This window comes from Saccopteryx leptura, chromosome 4, assembly GCF_036850995.1.
Source record: "Saccopteryx leptura isolate mSacLep1 chromosome 4, mSacLep1_pri_phased_curated, whole genome shotgun sequence".
NCBI classification, from domain to species: domain Eukaryota; kingdom Metazoa; phylum Chordata; class Mammalia; order Chiroptera; family Emballonuridae; genus Saccopteryx; species Saccopteryx leptura.
In genome coordinates, this window is record NC_089506.1 from 197,575,865 (window position 1) to 197,594,760 (window position 18,896).

At 40.7% G+C, this 18,896-nt stretch overlaps 1 protein-coding gene across 2 annotated transcripts in view; it reads right to left on the bottom strand.

Annotated features, from left to right (window-relative positions):
* Positions 1-1,453: 1,453 nt before the first annotated feature.
* LOC136403579 (S-adenosyl-L-methionine-dependent tRNA 4-demethylwyosine synthase TYW1) overlaps positions 1,454-18,896 on the bottom strand; it is a 204,900-nt gene continuing 187,457 nt past the window's right edge. For both annotated transcript variants that reach the window (XM_066382466.1, XM_066382465.1), the window contains exons 15-16: positions 13,783-13,950; positions 1,454-2,592 (exon numbers count right to left, since the gene is read on the bottom strand). In XM_066382466.1, coding sequence (XP_066238563.1) covers positions 2,371-2,592; positions 13,783-13,950 — 390 coding nt within the window. In that variant the 3' untranslated portion in view covers positions 1,454-2,370. The remainder of the gene's footprint in view (positions 2,593-13,782; positions 13,951-18,896) is intronic.

An 18,896-nucleotide genomic window follows, 5' to 3' on the forward strand; every position in this document is an offset into this window, starting at 1 on the left:
TTTATCTTTTAATGTCTTAATTTCTCCTTTGTTTCTGAAAGAGAATTTAGGTTACAGAATTTCTGGTTGAGTCTTTTCTTTCATCATTTGGAAGATATCAACCCACTGTCTTCTGGCCTCCATATTTTCTGATGAGAATTCAAGTGAATTTTATAGCAGTTCACAAGTTTCTCTTAAAAGATGATTTTCAGCTTGTGAAGCTTTGGTTAAATGTTAGCATTCAAAAATTCAGTAATTTTAGTTGTTTTGTTCATAGTTTAATTGTTTTAGAGAAAGAGCGAGTTCACTGACGTCCTGTCATTGTAGAAGTTGATCTCTTATTTCAGAGTTTTAATTATTTTAGATAACAAGTTTTAGTATCTTGTAAAGCAATTTTCCTTCAATAATTATTTTCCTAGAATTTTGAAACTATTCTTACCTGTTTTGCTAATTTTTTGGTGAATGTTAGAATCATTTCCTCAAGCTCCAATGATAACTCCCGTTGGTCATGTAGAATGCTGTTTTTAAATAGCTCACCTTCTTGGAGTAGTCAAGCTCCCCATACTCCTCTATTTTAATACTGCTCAGCAAATGTACTGAATTTTTCCATCTGGATTCCACTGTATTTTTCTTAGGTAGGTGTGTGTGTGTGTGTGTGTGTGTGTGTGTGTGTGTGTGTGTGACCTGTGATGAATGTGTCATGTTTTGTTGTTTTTAATATAAAGCAGACATTTCCTAGGGGAATAAAAACTACTCATTTATTACCTAAGGTTAATGTAGTCAGGAGGGGGCATACTAGAACTGAGAGGTTTGTTCTTTTTTTTCTTTGAAGCAAGAGAGTATCTTTGTCCAAATTAAATCTTAAGCAGAACCTCATACATAAAAAATACAAGCACAGTGGCCTGGCCGAGGAAGCCCCGCAGACTCAGCCAGCGGCCATACTCCCCCCAGCAGACCCTGAGGGATTTTTCAACTGGACCCCAGTTACCTGTCACAAATAGGAGCTCATCTGTGGGCTCTCCTCAGTGTACCTCCCCTTTAAACATTTCATTCTACTTCAGGTTGTTTTTCCATCTCTACTCAGTGACTGCAAACACATCTGAGCTTCCGTGAGATCCTGCCTCACTGACCGGGACCACGCCCACTCCCCAGCGTCGTCCATCAGTCAACAGAACAAGCCCAATGCAAGCTTGAAGATGCGTTGGGTCCAAGAGAGAACGTATGATTTCTGCGATGCTGTCACTACCCCATCCTATGTCACAACAGAGAGAAGTGTTTTGACTTTATCATTCAGAAGACAGTGCCATTTTCAACTCAATCAGTAGATTGTATTATGCATGAATTTTCCACCACAGGGAACAGAGGGTGTTACACAATAGATGATATAAGGAGGACGTAGGTCTGAGTGGGCTTAGACCCACAGGACTAGAAGCATCTTTAAAACAAACACTCAAAGGAAAACTTGTATCTTAAATGTCTACAAAACATTTTTTATTAATTACATTTTTAGGATAAAGGGATTTAAAAAATAACTATGACACTTTTAAAAACTATTGTGTATTTAATGATGTTTACAAGTAGAAAAATCATGAATCTTATGGAACAGATTGAATAAAAGCCGAGGGCTCCAGGAGTGGAGGAGGGGCAGACCTGCTAAGCGCATGCGCACAAGGGGCTTAACACTGACTTTCAACAAAAAGCAAACTTTGTTCATTGTTTCAGTTTGTTTGTGAGACTAATTATTCAGTGATATTACATGGTAACTCCTTTTACTGTAATCCAGCCCTTATGTCCCATTTTATGGTAATCTGTATAGGAACTGAATGAGATCTAGTTCAGCTTTAAAACCAATTCAATTTCCAAATGGTTGGCACTAAGCAAAAATTTGAAGTAATCTATGCAGTATTCAAAAATAATTGAGAGTCAAGACAACTTAAATTACTTTCAGATATAAGAAAGGGGTGGAGGTCTCAGAGGGAGCGGATACACTTACCTCAGGAGAGTAAAGCCCAAAGGCGCGTGGCCCGCAAGGGGAGGAGGAAGATGCTCATCCCTACCACACTCGTGAACAGCCGGCTAGGGACCTTACCAATGATTCAAAACTGTCAGCTAAATTCTAGCGACTGTATATACTCCCCCTCCTCCCAAATGATTTTCTTCTTAGAAGTAAAATCAGGAAAGGGACTGTGTCCTGGGAAGAAATTGTTAGGCTGTGGAACTAACTCCAAGTGTGGCTTCTGTCTCCTCAGTCCCCGGACGTGACTTGCATCTCCACGTGCCTTACAGTCTCCTGTGCATGAGATGTAATTTGTGTAATCTGTCCTTGAGAAAGTCACAGTGGAGTCTGGGACCATCCGTTTTTGTCCTTTAGTATCCGAAATTCAGATAATCTCAACATCCAGAAATATCCTTTGATTTGTTCTTCCTCTGATATCTTCTGTCCTTGGGATCAAAGCCTCTTTCATTGGCACCAAATAGTGCCCAGTGAGGAGTTTTGGCCATATAATCCTCTGCACTGAAAGTTTTTGATCCACCGCTGTCTTCATATTCTTGGATCAGCTCCTGGAAGCGGTCATAATCAATCCATGTCCACCATTCTCTATCAATCTTAAACTAGAAAGAAAAAAGTAATCAGTTCGGAAGTAAAAACATCCATAAAAAAATCAAATGAATACCAAAAAATAAAAAATGAGCCTGATCTTCTGTCCCTATCAAGGTACAGAAAAATTTTTCATACTCCGGATATGGTTCCATAGCAAAGAAAAATAGTCAAAGGAGAGTTTGTTTTTCCTCAGGACTCCAGCCAAACTGAACCTGGGAGACCAGACTGCTGAAGAAGGAATACATCCTGGAATGAAAGTCAGGTACATCCTGAGCAGCATCAATGAAGGAGGGTTAATGAAGTTTTTTGGCATAATCACGTGTTAATGGTTAAGCTAATTCTAATTTCTCTTTTCACTTTTTTTGAGAGACAGAGAGTCTCAGAGAGAGGGACAGATAGGGACAGACAGGATAGGAGAGAGCTAAGAAGCATCAAGTCTTTGTTGTGGCACCTTAGTTGTTCATTGATTGCTTTCTCCTATGTGCCTTGACTGGGGGGCTATAGCAGAGCAAGTGACCCCTTGCTCAAGCCAGTGACCCTGGGCTTTAGCAAGCGTCCTTGGGCTTCAAGCCAGCGACCCTGCGCTCAAGCTGGTGAGCCCATGCTCAAGCCAGCGACCTCGGGGTTTTGAACCTGGGTCTTCCGTGTCCCAGTCTGACACTCTATCCACTGCGCTACCGCCTAGTCAGGCTCGCTTTTTTCCTTTATTAAAATTTCATTTCCTATTCATTTACATTCAGTACTATTTTATATTAATTGCAGGCATACAAGCATATACTTTAACCAAGTGATCTCTGACAGTACAGGTGTACCCACTGGGCACCATACATAGTTATTACAATATTATTGACTATATTTCCTATACTGACCTTTACCTTCCTGTGATTGTTCTGTTTTGTTTTGATGTTTCAACTTTATTTTATTTTTATAAGATTTTATTTATTCATTTTAGAGAAAAGAGAGAGAGAAAAACAGAGAGAGACAGAGAAAGGGGGAGGAGCAAGAAGCATCAACTCCCAAATGTGACTTGACCAGGCAAGCCGAGGGTTTTGAACTGGCAACCTCAGCGCTCCAGGTCAACTCTTTATCCTCTGCACCACTACAGGTCAGGCCTGTGACTATTTTGTGACTACCAATTTGTACTTCTTATTCTCTTTACCTTTTTCACCCAGACTTTCAGCCCCTCTCACTTCTGGCAACCATCAGTCTGTTCTATGTATAGATGAGTGTTATATTTGTTCATTTCGTTTTTTAATTTCCACATAAGTGAAATCAAATGGTATTTGTCTTTCTCTGTCTGACATATTTCACTTAACATAATACCCTCTAGATCTACCCATAATGCTGCAAATGCTAAAATTTCATTCTTTTTTATAGCTGAGTAATGTTCCATTGGCTATACATGTACTATTAAATTTATATCCACTCTTGTAATGATGGACACTTAGGTTGCTTCTATATCTTGGCTATTGTAAATAATGCTACAATAAACACAGCAGTGCATATATGCTTTTGAATTAGTGTTTTGGGCTTCTTTGGATTAGTATCCAGAAAGGGAATTGCTGAGTCATGAGGCAGTTCCACTTTTAATTTTTTGAGGCACCTCCATACTGTTTTTCCACAGAGGCTACACCAATCTGCATTCCCACCAGCAGTGCACAAGGGTGCTTTTTTCTCCACAACCTTACCAATACTTACTGTTTGTTGATTTAGTGATGATAGCCATTCTGACAGGTGTGAAGTGATACCTTATGGTGATTTTAATTTTTCTGATGATTAGTGACGTTGAGCATAGGTGTTTTGTGATGTAATTGTAAATGAATTGTTTTCTTAGTTTTCTCTTTCTGATAGTTCATTATTGGTCTATAAAAATACCACCGAGCCTGGTGTGTGGTGGCCCAGTGAATACAGTGTCGACCTGTAGTGCTAAGGTGGCCAGTTCAAAACCCTGGGTTTCCCTGGTCAAGGCACATACAAGAAACAACTACTATAAGTTGATGCTTCCTGCTCTTCCTCCTCTGTCTCTCTAAAATCAATAAATAAAATCTTTAAAAAATAAAAATTAGAAAGTCTTAAATACAACTGATTTCTGAATATTTATTTTGGTATCCTGCTACTTTAGTCAATTCATTGATCAGTTCTAGTAGTTTTTTAATGGAATATTTAGGGTTCTATCTTATCTTGTCATCTAAAAATGACAGTTCTACTTCTTCCTTTGCACTCAGGATGCCTTTTATTTTTTCCTTGTCTGATTGCTATGGCTAGAACTTCCACTACTATATTGAACAAGAGTGTTAAAAGCAAACATCCCTGTCTTGCTCCTGAGCTTAAGAAAAACACTTTTAGTTTTCCCCTATTGAGTATAATGTTGGCTATGGGTCTGTCATATGTGGCTTTTATTAAGTTGAGGTATGTTCCCTCTATTCCAACTTTGCTGAGCATTTTTATTATAAATGGAAACTGGATTTTGTCAAATGCTTTTGTGCATTTACTGATACGCATATGATTTTTATTCTTCATTTTGTTTATTTGGTATCTCACATTAATTGAGGTGCAGATAGTGAATTGAACCCAGCATCCCAGAAATAAATCCTACTTGATCATGGTGTATGATCTTTTTAATATACTGATGAATTTGGTTTGCTAATATTTGGTTGAGGATTTCTGCATCTATGTTCATCAAAAATATTGGTCTATAATTTTCTTTCTTTGTAATGCCTTTCTCTGGTTTTGGAATCAGGATAATGATGGCTTTGTGAAATGGGCTTGGGAGTCATCTCTCCTCTTGACTTATTTGGGGAAGTCTGAGAAAGATAGGTGTTCTTTCATCTTTATATGTTTGGTGAAATTCACCTGTGAAGTTGTCCAGTCCGGGACTTTTGTTTGTTGGGAGTGTTTTGATTACTGCTTTAATTTCGTTGGTTGTAACCAGTCTGCTCAGATTTTGTTTATTTTTGTTTTAATCTAAGAAGATTGTATGTTTCTAGAAATTTATCAATTTCTACCAGGTTGTTTAATTTGTTGGCATATAACTGTTCACAGTATTTTCTTATAATCCTTTGTATTTCTGTGGTGTCAACTGTCACTTCTCCTCTTTCCTTTCTGATTTTATTTATTTAGATCCTCTCTTTTTCTTGATGAGTCTGATTAAAGGTTCATCAATCTTGTTTATCTTTTTGAAGAACCAGTTTTTGGTTTCACTGATCTTTTGTATTATATTTTAGATTCTATTTTGTTTATCTCTACTCTAATCTATATTATTTCCTTTCTTCTACTCGCTTTGGGCTTAGTTTGTTGTTCTTTTTCTAGCTCTTATAGGTGTTAGGTTAGATTAATTTGAGATTTTTCTTATTTTTTTTGAAGTAGGCCTATAATGCTATGAATTTCCCTCTTAGGGCTGCTTTTGCTGTGTCCCAAAGATTTTGAGTTGATGTGTTTTCATTTTTAACTGTCTCAAGATATGGTTTGATTTTTTTTTTTTTCTGAAGCTGGAAACGGGGGGAGAGACAGTCAGACAGACTCCCGCATGCGCCCGACCGGGATCCACCCAGCACGCCCACCAGGGGGCGACGCTCTGCCCACCAGGGGGCGATGCTCTGCCCCTCCAGGGCGTCGCTCTGTTGCAACCAGAGCCACTCTAGCGCCTGGGGCAGAGGCCAAGGAGCCATCCCCATCGCCCGGGCCATCTTTGCTCCAATGGAGCCTCGGCTGCAGGAGGGGAAGAGAGAGACAGAGAAAAAGGAGAGGGGAAGGGGTGGAGAAGCAGATGGGCGCTTCTCCTGTGTACCCTGACTGGGAATCGAACCCAGGACTTCCACACGCCAGGCCGACGCTCTACCACTGAGCCAACCGGCCAGGGCCTGGTTTGATTTTTTACTTGATCTCATTGTTAATCCATTCACTGTTTAGTAACATGTTATTTAGCTTCCATGCCTCTGTTGATTTTTCCATTTTTTCTTCTGATTAATTTCTAGTCTTATACCATTTGGTCAGAGAAGATGCTTGATATGATTTTAATCTTCTTAAATTTATTGAGACTTGTTTTGTGTCCTAACATGTGGTCTATCCTAGAAGATGTTCCATGTGCACTTGAAAAGAATGTATATTCTGCTGTTCTGGGGTAAAATGCTCTAAAGATATCAATTAAATCCCTCTGATCTAGTGTGTCATTTAAGGCTGTTTCCTTGTGAATTTTCTTTCTAGAAGATCTTTCCATTGATGTCAATGGGTTGTTAAATTCCTTAGTAGGACTATAGTACTGCTGCTCTCTCCTTTATGTTCATCAAGATTTGCTTTATAAACTTGGGTGCTCCTACGGTGGGTGCAGAAATGTTTACAAGGGTTATATCATCTTGTTGGATTAATCTCTAAATCATTATGTAATGTCCTTCTTTGTCTCTTATCATAGCCTTTTTCTTAAAGTTTTTTTTTCTCCCTGATATAAGTATTGCTATCCCAGGGTTTTTTATGTTTGTTGCCTTTGCATAAAAGACCTTTTTCCATTCCTTTACTTTCAGTCTTCTTTTCATATAAAGTGGGTTTCTTGCAGACTACATATACATGGGTATTTTTTCTTATCCATTCAGCTATGCTATGTTCTGTTTGGAAAATATACTCCATTTACATTTAAAGTGATTATTGGTAGGTACATATTTATTGCCATTTTATTATTCATACTTATGTTCTTTATTCTTCTTTTAAAAGTCCCTTTAATATTTCTGGTAATACTGGTTTAGTGAGGATGAACTCCTGTAGCTTCTCCTTGTCTGGGAAACTATTTTTCCTTCAATTTTATATGACAGCTTTGCTGGGTTGAGCAGTCTTGGTTGTAGGTCCTTGCTCTTCACCACTTTGAATATTTCTTGCCAATTACTTCTGGCATGAAAAGTTTCTGTTAAAAAATCAGGTGCCTTATGGGAGCTATCTTGTACTGTATCCCTCTTTCTTTTGCTGCTCTTAAGATTCTCTCTTTGTCTTTACCCTTTGCCATTTTATTATGGTAGGTCTTGGTGTGAATTTCTTTGGGTTTGTGTTGTTTAAAACTCTCTCCACTTTTTGGACTTCATTGAGTTAGGAAAGTTTTTGGTTCATTATTTCTTCAAATAGGTTCTCAAACTTTTCTTTTCTCTCCTCTCCTGGTATCCCTATGATACAGGTGTTGTTGCACTTGATGTTGTCCCAGAAACTCCTTAAACAATCCTCATTTTAAAACATTCTTGTCTTTTTGCTGACCTGATTGTTTTCCATTACCTGTCTTTCAAATCCCTGATTCATTTTCTGCTTCATCTAATGTGCTATTGATTCCTTCTAGTATATCCTTCATTTCAGTCATGGTTTTCATTTCTGATTGGTCTTTTTATGGTTTCTTTATTATACTTACTATCTCTTTGTTGAAGTTCTCATTAAGTTCATATATCATTCCCCTAAGTTCCTTGAACATCCTATAACTATTGTTTTGATGTCTCTATCTAGAAGATTGACTGCTTCCATTTCATTTAATTCTTTTTCTGAAGATTTCTCCCATGGTTTCATTTCAGGCATGTTTCTTTGTCTCCCTATTTTGGCAGCCTTTATGTGTTTGCTTCTATGTATTAAGTAGATATGCTATGTCTCCCAGTCTTGGTAGAGTGACCTCATGTAATAGGGGTCCTGTGGAGCTCAGTGGTTCAGTATCACTGATCACCTGAGATAGGTGCTCCAGGAGTATCCATTGTGTGGGTTATGTGAGCCTTGACTGAGTAGTTGATTCTTTTTTTTTTTTTTTTTTTAAACATTTTTTTAATTTTATTTATTCATTTTTAGAGAGGAGAGAGAGAGACAGAGAGGGAGAGAGACAGAGAGAGAGAAGGGGGAAGGAGCTGGAAGCATCAACTCCCATATGTGCCTTGACCAGGCAAGCCCAGGGTTTCGAACCGACGACCTCAGCATTTCCATGTCGAAGCTTTATCCACTGCGCCACCACAGGTCAGGCAGAGTAGTTGATTCTTGATTGCTGTCGGCCTGTCCAAGGGTGGGGCTGACCTTCAGGCTGGCTGGCTATGAGAACTGGCCTCAAACACAATGTACTACCTGCTGTGAATGGGGGGGGGGGGATGACCCCACAAAGTGGGATTTGCCTTAGCAGCTACTAGAGCCTGCCAAGACCTCCCTTTGGGTATGCTGCTTGTGGAGCTAAGTGGGTCATGCCTTGTTGTATCTGAAGCCAGCTCCCTGGTGTGCTGATTCTGGGGTGTCTCAGGAGTGACTCTGGTGTAGGTCAATGTTAGACACTGCCTTTGACCAGCCTTGGGCTACCTGTTAGGATCTACAAATCTATCCACGGTGGGTAGCTGCCTGTTCTCAGCCTGGGTACACATGGGAGGGTTCAATCTATGTACCAGTATCAGGCCTGGCGCAGGTCAGCAAAGGACCCAAGGCATCCCAAGATCCACCGCTGCCTGCTGACTGCACATTAGACTCACCACAGAAAGTGCCTCACGTGGTATATGAGATGCATGAGACAGGTTCTCATGGACTTACCAGATAGGGATGTGTGGTGTGCACCAGGTTAATACAGATTCAAACTGCTGCCAGTGCTAGACCTGAGACCACTCAGCAAAAGTCTCAGGGTAACCCGAGGCCAGCCATCACCCGCCTGGGGCCTGTAGACCTAGGCAGTGGTGTGGATCTCAGGGAGTCTTTGGGGTGGAGCCAGTAGGGTCCATTAGGCTAAAGCTGATTAAGATTTGGCTGTGAAGGAGGCTCTGCAACAGCAAAGGTGGCTCCTGGGGGGAGTGCAGGAAGATAGCCCTCGCCTTAAAGTCACACAACTCAGCCTCTTCCTGTGTGTCTCTAGCACCTCCAGAGCCTTCCTGGAACTCCCCAAAAGTTTTCCAAGAAAGACTTCGATGTGGGCCCAGGCTGGTTGCCTCCAGCAGAGCCCACAGCCATGTATGAGCTTGACAAGGTGGGGCCTCAGGGAGTCATCAGGGTGGGGGCTAGTATAGCTCCCCAGGCTAATATCATATGAGGGACTGCTCCACTCAGGAACAATGGCATCCACAGGCAGTGTAGGAGAGGACTTCAACTTAGGGACATTGGCAGCTATCCTACCAGCCCTCTCTCTGAAGCCACACAATTCAGTCTCTCCTTGTATGACTCCGGCACCCTCTGAGCTGTAGTCCTTCCACCAGAGCGAGACTTTTCGTGCTGCCCCTTTAAGAGGTGCCTTGGTTTCCAGCTGTCTCCCAACTCACCCAGGCCGGTATAATCCCCACTGATTTTCCAGCCAGATGTTATGTGGGCTCTTCTTCCCAGCACTGGTGCTCTGGGCTGGAGAGCCCAGCATGGGTTGAAATCCCTTGCTCCTTAGCTGAGACCTTCTGCTACTGAGATATTCCCCTGGATTCTCAACCATTACATGTGAGTGCGGGGTCACCTCTCTTCACATCATTGCCCCACTACCAGTCTCAACATGGCTTCTTCTGTAAATCCTGTTATAAAACTTCTGTCTAGCTGGTTTTCATATAGTTATCTAGGTTGACTGTTCTATAATTTAGTAGTAATTTTGATGTGGTTACTGGAGGAGGTGCAACTTATATGTACTCTGCTATCTTGGATTCCTACTTCTTGTCACTTTGTTTTTTAGAAATTAAATTTAATGTGGTGACATTCATCAACAAGAGTATACAGGTTTCAGGGGAACATCTCTATAGCATTTAAACTGTTGATTGCATTGTGTGCCCATCACCCAAAGTCAAATCATTTTCTGTCATATATTTGTCCCTCTTTATTCCTTCTCCCCACCCCTCCCCCAAACCCCACTCCCCCAGGTAGCCACTTCACTTTTATCTGTGACCCTATGTCTCAGTTTTATATCCCACCTATGTGAGGTACATATTGTTGCCACTTTTTATCTGGTATTAATTTTCATGGTTGGGTTAGTAGCACCAAGTGGAATCCATTTTATTACTAAAAGTTTACTTGCGTTATTAATGAAGCTTTAATCAATGACTTCCAATTCTGAAATGCTAACTTAATGACTCACACTAATTTTTTAGCCCAACATGAATACAATATCTCATTAGTGGAAAGCTTTGTTAAGAATCTCAATTCAATAAAGGGAAATAATCCAATTTGTACTCTCTTAAGAAAATTGCTTCTCAAAAGTCACTGTAGAATAATGACCAGAAATGAAGAAAACAGAACATAAGTTATGGAGACTCAGAAGGAACTACTAATTGAACTGTGAAAGTTTTTAATTCAAAATATCTATTTGGCATTCATTTGTGTAAGCAGATAATACATTGATACTTGATTTATAAAGACAAATCTGTTATGGCACTAACTTAAAAAAAAACTGATTATGAACCATTTAAGTGACAATTTCCTGTCCTAGCTGAGAAAAATATTAAAAATGTATAGGTTCCTGGATTTAGAATATTAAAGTATGCTAATCTAAATGACAGCTGATATTTTAAAAAAATTATAAAGTATAGTTGGCACACAATATTGTATTAGTTTTAGGTATATAACATAGTAATGCAACATCTATATACCTTATGATGTGATCACTATGCTAAGTCTAATGATGTCTGTCACTGTGCAAAATTATCACAATATTATTAACTATATTCCCTGTGCTGTAATGTGACTTTTTTTTAACCCAACAGCTAAGACCTTTCTAGGGGGGAAATGCCAAATAAATGGAAAAGATTATCTATGAATCATGAAGTTTTTCTTCTAATAAGACCATTTTTTTTTGAAATGGTGCCCCAAGGGCTCTCAGAACTCTACAATTCAAGATGTAAAATCTGTATCTTCTGTCATTTTCCCTTCCAAGACTGACTGCTCTTGAATGTTTCCTAGTTCTGTGAAAGCAATCACTGTCATCCCCAGGTGCTGAACCTCAAAACTAGAGTCAAAGGTACCCCTCCTGTGCCTGGCCCCACACGTCCCCCAAACGGCCAGGCCCATGGAGTCTTCCTTAGCAGCATTCCTATCACCACGCCCTGACACTGCTCACACGGGCCCTCACTTCTGGGACTCAGCAGCAGTCTTCCGCCGGACTGATCTGATTCCAGTGTTTGCTGTTCCTAGCTTCCACAGACTGCCTGAGATCACTACACTCACAGTAGAATAGAGCCCCACTATATAGGCATACAGTCTAACCACCAAATCGCCATCTGGAAACTCTTCGTGAACTAGCTCCATCATATGACTTCCATGCTGTTCCCTCTGTCTCATTACTACCTACTAAAGCCTCAGGTCTCCTCATCAATGTCCTTTGTTTGGGAAGTTTTTCCAAATCACTTGAGAAATGACAGTTCCTCTGCCACGGGACTTCACTATACTTGCCCAACAAGAGCATATCATAATTGTTTCTGTAGTTACCTCCCCTATCCCACTCAACCCTGCCAAGACTGCTAGTTTTGTGAATATATATGACTTATAATTTATGTTATCACTTGGACATACAGGGCCTAGGCTCTTTACCTCACCTCTTTACAAAGCTAGAAGTCCACATGATGAAAAAATTTCCACCTGTTCTACTGACATCTTGAGAGACAGGAAGAAATTTTGCTGCTGTTGGCTCCATAGAATAGTATGGACTGTTTTCATGGTGTATTCATGATACAGGACATGACACATATGACTGGAGGTACGATGATTTCCCAGCTAGTGCAGGAGTAAACATGCCATTAACATGAATAACAGTGAATGAAGCTGATAATGATGCCTACCTTTCATTCCTCCCTTCTATTAACATTTATGGAGTGCCAACTATAAACCTGGCCCAGTCACAGACATTTAACAGTGTGTGAGGGTATAGACAAGGAACTTTGGGAGTGCAAAGCAAGATGTGATAAATTACACCCCTACCCCCAGCTTGGGCCTGCTAATTCAAGTCCCCTCAGGGGCTCCCTGCCTGTCCAATTAAGTAAAGCCTAGAACCGCATCCTCCTCTTCCCTGTGTCTCCCCTCTCAGGGTCCACAACCTTGGTCTTCCTTTCCCCTCAAACTCTAACAATAATCACTTGCCACAAAATCCTAAGAGAGACTAAAAGATTAGCTTAAACTATAGCAATAGATTTAAATCTATTTTTTTTTGTCACAACCTTCAGTAAAAAATACATCTTATGTCTTAACCTAATATACACATGCACTGACACAGACATATTCTAGAAATACAACTTTCACAAAACTACAGGCAATCTAGTTCATTTAAAAAAATGTTGGCTGCAATACACTAAATTGATTTCCTAACTCTAACGCAGTCTGCAGAACATCTGGTCTATTCTGACTATAAAATTCTAACCTGGCTTAAAATGAAAGAAATTAATTGCACAGATACAACTGTACGCTAATATCTGAAAACTGTCAACTCTTCCAATGTGTAAGAAAACAAACTAGAAAACCAAATAAATGCAAGAAGAGTAGGTATATTATTAGTTTTCTAGGGTTGCCATAACAAAATACCACTGACTGGTGGCATAAACAATAGAAATCCGTCTTCTCACAGTTCTGGATGCTAGCATTCCAAGACAAAGGTCCCAGCTGACAGCTGTCTTCTCACTATGGCTTCACAAGGCCTTTCCTTAGTGTGTGCACAGGGTGACCCGCATGGGAGATATTTAAAGGGTCTCTAGGGTGGTCGAGCTAATATGACGTGGTGAAATCTCACTGGCTGACGGATAGTCGCTTTTTCCAAAGGCCTCCTGGGAAGTTTCTTTTGGCGCGCCTAGATGTGGGCAGGCGGTTCTAGCCAAAGTTCTCAGGTCTGGGTTCCTCACGTGGCCGTCCCCCATTGCTGACCACCCCACATTCTTAAATATCTCGATTTCCAATAATCAAAGACGCTTCCACTTCTGAGTAGCTGAGATTTTAAAGTAGCAGAGAATATTAAAAATTTAATCGCGGGCTGCATAAACTCATTATAAGGGCCGAATCTGGCCCATGGGCCGTATGTTGGCCTTGCCTGCACCAATTACAATCCAGAAAGCACTTCAAATGCCTGCATGAGCACTAAATATGAAGTAATTTCACACAAAAAAAGAGATTATGAGCCTAACAGACAGAATCTAGGTTATTTTTTTAACATTTGTTTTAGAAAAGGTAGCAAACACGCAGATATTCATTACTGTACCATGAGGGGGAAGTAGAGAGGAAAGAGGAGACAAGGCTAAGGCTGGGAGAAGCACGCACGTCTGAACTCCTCTTACCTTTTTGTGAGCAATCAGGAGGCAATTGGAATGTTCGTGCTCACAAGCAATTTCATAGTTGGGGATCAGGTCCACCAATTCCCGCACGAAGCGTACCACTTCCTCGTGCCAGGGCACGTTGGCCATGGTAAGACTGCTTGCTGAACTCTCTCCACAGTAGGTAACACCCTGTGGAAACATTATAAGAGTTGGAGACAATTACGGACCTACTTAAAGCACATAGAGAAAGTTGCAGAGCCAGAAAGGCTTCTAGAAGTCATTCAATCTAATCCCATCTGTATTTTAAATGAAGAAAGTGATACGAGGATAAAATTTGCTCGGGAGCTAACACAAGGAGCCAGTGACAAAGCCAGCCCTGGAGCTCCGGGCCAATGTCCTTTCACTCTAGGACAACGCTGGTGCTTGGGGACCTGTCCTTTGTGTCATGTCCCAATCTTCGTTGTCTAGTTACAATAATATATTTGGACGAATAACATAGCTTTCCATTCAGATTCATTCTGGCACTACAGTAGATTTAATTCTCAAGGGATGATAGTCCCCTAGTATAATAATGCAGGCATAGCTGACATCCATAAAAATTCACTGAACAACTTATTCACTGGAAAGATAAAGTGAGACCCATTTTCCAGTATAATTTAGATTTGAGGTTGGTAAACTTTCTGTAAAAGATTGAATAGGGATTCCATTATTATTCTTTATTCTTTAAGGATATCACTCTGTAATGCATTCTGTATCTGGACATATAAAGAAACAGAATCATGCCAAACAGGGAATACATCTGGGGATACATACATACACTTAAGCACAGTTATGTGTACATCAGTGAGAGAACTTTGGTTCTGTTTCAAACTCTACCTCATAGCCCAGACATAGAAAACCCCAAAGTTTCATAACTAAGTTCTCTATGTGGTGGATTCCATAATGATAAATAATTAATTGTCTAATAATAATGAATATCTTAACTCTGTAGGCTCTTTAAATACCCCAGAATCAAATCTTCTTGACAAATGGTTTGAATATCTTAGACATGCTGCTACTAAGTAGGGAACACTGAAATGTAAAACGTGCACCTCTCACACACTCTCTTTCTGCCTCTTACTCACTCTCTTTCACACACAGACACACAGGACGCAGGACATACTAACGGAGATAAAATGACACTAAATGAAAAACCCGTCAGTGAACACTGCAGAGTGACCTGACCCTACAGATGGCAGAGCTGGGACTTGGCCGAGGACTCAGATAAGCTCTGCAAAACACTCTCTTCCAGGTGGCTGCTCAAAAGATCATGGGCACACTAAACTGAGATGACCCCTGCTGAGCATATGCCGGAAGTGACCCAGTTTAGTTTATAATAAATAAAAGAATCTTCTCTATTAGTCCAATAATTTACTGAATTCATTAAACTGAGTCTGAGTTTTTAATAAATTTAAAAAGCAAATAATAATTTTAAAAAATCTTTAAGGAAGCATGGCTGGTAGACAACAATTTATAAATTTGATCCCAAAGGCAAGGGAAGCAAAGGCAAAAATAAATGAATGGGACTATATCGAACTAAGAAGCTTCTGCACAGCAAAAGAAACTGGCAACAAAACAAATAGACAGCCAACTAAATGGGAGATGATATAACAACAGCTCCGATAAGGGGTTAATATTCCAAATATATAAAGAACTGACAAAACTCAGCAACAAACAAGCAAACAACCAAATTAAAGAATGAGGAGAGGACATGAACAGACACTTCTCCCAGGAAGAAATACAAATGGCATACAGATATATGAAAAAACGCTATCTTCACTAGCTATTTCAGAAATGCAAATCAAAACTACAATGAGAGGCCCTGGCCGGTTGGCTCAGTGGTAGAGCGTCGGCCTGGCATGTGGGGGACCCAGGTTCAATTCCCGGCCAGGGCACATAGGAGAAGCACCCATTTGCTTCTCCACCCCCCCTCCTTCCTCTCTGTCTCTCTCTTCCCCTCCCGCAGCCAAGGCTCCATTGGAGCAAAGATGGCCCGGGCGCTGGGGATGGCTCCTTGGCCTCTGCCCCAGGCGCTGGAGTGGCTCTGGTCACGGCAGAGTGACGCCCCGGAGGGGCAGAGCATCGCCCCCTGGTGGGCAGAGCGTTGCCCCTGGTGGGCGTGCCGGGTGGATCCCGGTCGGGCGCATGCGGGAGTCTGTCTGACTGTCTCTCCCCATTTCCAGCTTCAGAAAAAATAAAAAAACTACAATGAGATATCACCTCACATCTGTTAGATTGACTATTATCCACAAGACAGGTAATAACAAGTGTTGGAGAGGCTGTGGAGAAAAGGAACCTTCATTAATTGCTGGTGGGAGTGTAAATTAACACAACCATTATGGAAGAAAATACGGTGGTTCCTCAAAAAATTAAGACTAGAACTACCATGTGACCAAGCAATCCCTCTACTGAGTACCCCCAAAACTCAAAAACATTGATACGTAAAGACACATGCAGCCCCATGTTCATCGCAGAATTGTTCACAGTGGCCAAGACATGGAAACAACCAAAGTGCCCCTTGATAGAGGACTGGATAAAGAAGATGTAGTACATAATACAATGGAATATTAACCATTAGAAATGATGACCTAATATCATTTACAACAACATGGATGGACCTTGAGAACATTATACTGAATAAGTAAATTTTAAAAAGCTAAGAACTGTATGATTTCACACATAGGTGGGATATAAAACTGAGACTCATGGACATAGATAAGAGAGCAGTGGTTACCGGGGCGGGGGAGAATGTGGGGGAGGAGGGGAGGGGTTTGGAGGGAAGGTATAAAGAGGGACAAATATAAGGTGACAGAGGATGATTTGACTTTGGGTGATGGGCACACAACATAATCAACTGTTCAAATGATGTGGAGAGGTTACCTGATATCTATGTACTCTTGTTGATCAATGTCATCCTGTTAAATTTAATTTTCTAAAAAAAAAAGAAGAAGAAAAAAGAGGAGGAGGAGGAGGAGGAAGGGGAGGAGAAAGAGGAGGAGGAGGAGGGAGGAGGAAGAAGAGGAAGAGGAAGAGGAAGAAGAAGAAGAAGAAGAAGAAGAAGAAGAAAAGGAAGAGGAGGAGGAGAAGGAGGAGGAGGAGGAAGAAGAAGGAAGAAGGAAGAAGGAAGAAGGAAGAAGGAAGAAGGAAGAAGAAGAAGAAGAAGAAGAAGAAAGCATGGCTGAAAAATTGCACTAAACATACCCAAATGTATAAAAAGCATAAAAATGATTTACTAATGGATCAAAAATTGGTCATAAAAATAAACTTTAATTCTATTTAAATACTGTTTATGATGTATGAATTATATGAGTCACATATAGAGTAGTTAATTCAAAAAAATTTATTTTTAATAATTAAAACATTAGTTCATTTGAGCAGAAGTTTTAGATAATATCTTGTATTTCATGACAATGGCCTTGGAAAATATTTTAATATTTCTTATTCAGCAATAATAAATCATGACACATTAAGGAAAAATTTGGCTTGGAATGCCACAGTTCATTATTATGCTTTTACATAAAACTTTTCTATATATTAACATGATGCTTTATAGCACTTTCCAAAGCCCTTTCACATAAAAGTTCTCATTTCAGCCAAACAACATCCTCTGAGTAGGCAGTATGAGTAACTTGCTGGCCATCCACAGAGCCCGAGCCTTCACCATGACAGAATGCGATGGAAACCGATGCAGGGCTAGTCTGTGGAGTGACTTTTGGGAACCCCTGAACCCCCCTCGGCTTGGCTCCTACTGCCCTACTCTGCGGTGCTCTCTCTCTTTGCTTCAGCTACTTCACCTCTTCCCATGTCCTAGCCTACCAGTGACTTGTCCCAACTTTGTTCCTGGTCACATGTATCCCTGAACTGTCTAAACACACTTCATCTGCCCTCACAGCATGACTGTGTGCCAGCTTCTCCTCCCCCCACCACGCCCACACCCTCCCCATGTACCACCAGCATCAAGTCCTGCCCTCACACCCAGTGTGGGATTCAAATGATTTAACAACTGGTTCTCTGCCCTAATGACTGTTTGAAGTATAAAAAATATATGCATTTAATACTTAAGAACAATAAAAGAGGAATACAAAACTAGATTATAAGAGTTTTAAAATATTAATGAACATATATTAAATAATACCTGACAAAAACCAATAAAACGGTTACTTAAGGTATTTCCATATTACTTCTTGATTGGCGTCCTCACTTGCAATTTTTTTCACCTACGGACGGAATGAACATCACTACAGGTGTTCAGAATACGCTGTTGCACAGATGAACATTAAGAAAGAGTAAGGAATGTAAATTTGTGATTTCCACATTGGGCAGCTGCCCAGGCACCCACCTTAGACAGAACCTTGAATACAAGTGCCATTTTAACAACTGGTTAGCCGAACTCAACAAAAAGTTAGGCATCAGTTCTGCCAAACTGGTGTGAACCAGCTGAATCCCACCATTGCTCACAACTGTGAAAAAAGAACAACCTTAATGCTGGAGGAAAGTCAAAGCACCGAGTGACTTTCTGTCCCCATCCTGAGGAAGTGAAGGGAAGGTCGAGGCCAAGCATACATGACTGAAAGCAGTCACATCCAGGGAAGACCCAAGGACATGGATGCTTGGCCCTGCTGGAGCTTTCTGCAGGTCAGGAATCAGACAGCAAATGGTGTAGTGTTATGTCTCAGAAAGGGCAAGAGAAATCTAATTAGGTTTGCAAAATTAAATAATAAAATTGTACACTGTCTTCTGTTAGTTTCTTATGCATGATGTCATGTTTCTGCTTAATAAACTGGATAACTGATCTCTCTAAGGCACCTCAATCCGGGAGAGACTGGGGTCCTCCACTTGCAGTACTGTTGCTGCCTCATTCCTTTGCAACCCTTCTTTTTATGAGACCCTGAATATTAACAACACCTTAAGAAAACAAATGGTTACAATGTGGCAACTGGAAAGCACCTACCCCACAACCTACAGGTTGAGGAGTAACAAGCAGACTGTTCTCCCTAAAGAACGGGACCGGTTATGCACCTTCAGCTTTGTAGTGAAAAGCATACCCCACACCATTTCACTGGTCCCTGCCAGATGGGAATCTCTGCTCTAGGAGA